This window comes from Eucalyptus grandis, chromosome 11, assembly GCF_016545825.1.
Source record: "Eucalyptus grandis isolate ANBG69807.140 chromosome 11, ASM1654582v1, whole genome shotgun sequence".
Taxonomy (NCBI): domain Eukaryota; kingdom Viridiplantae; phylum Streptophyta; class Magnoliopsida; order Myrtales; family Myrtaceae; genus Eucalyptus; species Eucalyptus grandis.
This window is the reverse complement of record NC_052622.1, coordinates 40,685,457-40,689,103: the sequence shown is the minus strand read 5'-3', so window position 1 is coordinate 40,689,103 and position 3,647 is coordinate 40,685,457. Positions and strand designations below refer to the sequence as shown.

Here is a 3,647-nt window from a genome sequence, read left to right as displayed (position 1 = left end):
CGTGTCCAAAATGCCCCAATTTCAGACTCTTTCTTCTTTGCACCTTCTCTCTCTCTCTCTCTCTCTCTTCATTCCAGAACGCATCTCTGGCTTCCGCTCTGGCCCCTTTCGCAAACCTTCGTGGGGCCGCAGCACTCGCCGTTGAGGAAGTCAGGGACGGAGTTCGTCGCAACGGGCCCGGCGGCAGCAGCGGCCGCGTTGAAGAAGGGCTTTAAAGGGATTCGCACGTGGCGGCCGGCGAGGGTGTTGGCAAGTGCACGTCCATGTCGCACGCGACTCACAGGGCGGAGGCGTCGGTCCTGCACGCGAAGGCTGCCGGCATGGGCTCGCACGCCTCGCACATCCACGCACGCTTGTGGCGGGAGGCGAGCTTGTTGGCGCCACGGACGCCGGCGTTGTAGGCCAGGCAGAGGAAAGCCGCGTCGGCCTCGCAGAACACGGTGGCCTTGGCGGACCTGCAGTTGTCGCACGGCCTGGCGCTGGCCAGCTGCCCTCCTCCGAAGCTCTTAGCCGCCGCAGTTCCATCGAAACCCATCGTCCCCCCTTGCCAAATGGCTTTGCTTCTTTGTTGCTGTTGCTAGTGCGGTGGTGGGCTCCGAGAGAGCGTGCAGAGGAGAGAGAAGAAAGAGTCCTAAGTTGGGGCCCACTTTGGGCACGTGTCGCATCTTTGTGGTCCTTTCTATTTGTTGGGTTAGGCCAATATTCTCTCGTACAGAGACGGGCAAATTACGGAAGAACTTCAAGTTTGTGAGAAGACTCGGAGCAATCAGTCGATCACACGACAGGGGAATTATAAGGCGCGGACCAGTCAGTTGAAGGTTTGTTGGGGGTGCACAGGTTGGGACACTGACAATAGAAATTGCACTTGATTAAAGTCAATGCTGTGCAAATCGTTTAAATCATCAGTGGAACGTCGAATTATCTCATCAGAGTAGTATATTCAGCTAATTTCTTCAGCCTCTAGTCATGTTATTCGCGATTGCTCTGGCGGTTTCCCTCCTGGCAAACACAGCACCGACTCATGAAACTGGCGATTTCACGTACAATGGTTTCCGGTCTGCGAATCTGAGCCTCGATGGTTTAGCTGTACTCACTGGCAATGGCCTCCTGAAGTTAACCAACGTGACCAAACAGAAGGTAAGTCATGCCTTCTACCCGGACCCCATCAGGTTTAAGAACTCATCCGATGGCGCCGTCCACTCGTTCTCCACCACATTCGTCTTTGCTATAGTTCCCCAATTTCCAGCTCTGGGCGCTCCTGGGTTCACCTTTGTGATAGCTCCTCATAGAGAATTTCCTGGAGCTCGGCCTGGTAATTTCTTTGGTCTCTTCAACGAAACAAATGATGGCAATGCCACGAACCACATTTTCGCGGTGGAAGTTGACACGCTTCAAAACGCCGAATTGTACGATATAAATGACAACCATCTCGGGATCGATGTCAATGGGCTGGTCTCTGTAAACTCTTCCCCTGCTGGATACACTGAAAACGACATTCAAGGCTTCAGAAACTTGAGTCTGATTAGTGGTAAAGCAATGCAAGTTTGGGTGGATTATGATGGTACGCAGAAACAAATCAGGGTCACATTAGCTCCGGTCAATGTCGGCAAACCGAACACTCCCCTTTTGTCTCCGTCCTTCGATCTCTCGCCAATCTTCAAGGAGACCATGTACGTTGGGTTCTCTTCCGCAACTAGTACGATCGTATCTTCTCATTATATCCTCGGATGGAGCTTTAAGGTAAATGGACAAGCTCGTAGGCTTGATTTGTCTCAACTTCCTAGATTACCCCGTGTGAAGAAGAAGCAGAAATCCATTCTTCTCACTACCGGACTGCCTTTCTTATGCTTGTTCTTTCTGTCAATACTAGTCTTTGCTATGGCTTATGCGATTAGAAAACAAAGAAAATTTGCAGAGGTTCTTGAAGATTGGGAGCGCGACTACAGTGAACATCGAATCAAATACAAAGATCTCTATGTTGCCACCAAGGGGTTCAGAGATCAGGAGCTATTAGGAGCTGGTGGATTTGGTAGGGTTTATAGAGGGGTATTACCCACCTCAAGAACTGAGATTGCAGTGAAGAGGGTTTCTCACGAATCAAGGCAAGGGATGAGACAGTTCATTGCTGAGATTACTAGTATTGGTCGGCTTCGTCATCGAAATATTGTGACACTTCTTGGATACTGCCGTCGGAAGGGTGAACTGCTGTTGGTTTATGACTACATGCCAAATGGAAGCCTAGACAAGTACCTCTATAACCAACCGAAGCTGACCCTCAATTGGAGCCAAAGATTTAGAGTGATAAAGGGTGTTGCACATGGCCTCTCTTATCTCCATGAAGGATGGGAACAAAAGGTGATTCACAGGGATATCAAAGCTAGCAACATCTTGCTTGATTCAGAACTAAATGGGAGGATAGGAGATTTTGGGCTTGCAAGACTATATGATCACGGTACAGATCCTCAAACCACCCATTTGGTGGGAACTCTTGGATATCTAGCCCCGGAGCACGCTCGAACTGCCAAGGCCACTACAAGCACAGATGTTTTTGCGTTTGGGGCATTTTCGCTTGAAGTTGCTTGTGGAAGAAGGCCTATTGAGACTCGGGAGGAGGAGGAGGTGATATTGGTGGACTGGGTGTTTTCTTGCTGGGATAAAGGTGACATTCTAGAGGCAAGAGATCCAAACTTAGGGACGGACTTTGTGGCGAAGGAGGTGGAACTAGTGTTGCAACTCGGATTGTTGTGCTCCCAGTCTCAGCCAACTGCGAGACCACACATGCGTCAGGTAGTGCAGTACTTGGAAGGGGATCTCGTATTAGAGGAGTTATCACCTCTCGGCATCTCAAGAAGTGGATTCCCATTTGCATTTCATGAAGGTTTTAGTAGGTCTGGCACGGCTTATCCGTCTTCCGCAGACAAGGCATTTTCTCAGACTTCTTCTGTTGCAAACGGTGTCCTCTCTGGTGGAAGATGAGTCTTAAGCTTGGCATATTAAAGTGAAAGCACATTTCATAAATCGAAGTAAAGTGAAACTAATGTTCTTGTGCATCAAGTATTCGTAGTTTGCGACTCTGAATATACGTAAACTGTAATTTAAGACTCTATGGATCGCAGCAATTTCTGCATTATATTTTTACATGTTTTTGGGAATGGCTGCTTTAGCTTAAATTGCCTCCTCTGGTTTCCCCTTTTGGTCAGCCTTTAGAGTATAAGAGCAAGTCTACCTTTTATAAGGATTATTACTTGTTTGTTTGAATCGTTGCATGATTTAACAGAAGGGTCCCTAATATATACGCACCATTGACACTTGAATTCTTTTTTCATAGAAAATATAGTGACACAAGTCAGGGTACTGATAGCTAAAATTGCATTAGATTCAATTTGATCCTAGGACATTCAAACAATATCTTCTGAGTAGTGTATTCGGTGAATTTCTTCAGTTTCTGGACCTGTTCTTCGTGGCAGTTTCTCCCCCGGCAAACTTTGCACTAGCTCACAGTACCAGCAGTTTCACATTTCCGGTCAACCAACCTTAGCCTATATGGTTTAGCCGCATTCACTGGCAATGGCCTCCTAAAAGTAACCGTTGCAACCAAAAGAAGCACAGTCATGCCTTCTACCCTGACCCAATCAAGTTCTTCCAGT

General features: G+C 48.0%; 1 protein-coding gene across 1 annotated transcript; it reads left to right on the top strand.

The window, feature by feature from the left end:
- Window positions 1-781: 781 nt before the first annotated feature.
- LOC104426438 (L-type lectin-domain containing receptor kinase IV.1) lies at window positions 782-3,163 on the top strand. Its single transcript, XM_018865582.2, has one exon. The coding sequence runs from the start codon at window positions 967-969 to the stop codon at window positions 2,974-2,976; it is 2,010 nt and encodes a 669-aa protein (XP_018721127.1). The 5' UTR covers window positions 782-966; the 3' UTR covers window positions 2,977-3,163.
- The last annotated feature ends 484 nt before the right edge of the window (window positions 3,164-3,647 follow it).

Coding starts and splice junctions, on each gene's coding strand:
- LOC104426438 (XM_018865582.2), top strand. CDS start 967: ATGTTATTCGCGATTGCTCTGGCGGTTTCCCTCCTGGCAAACACAGCA.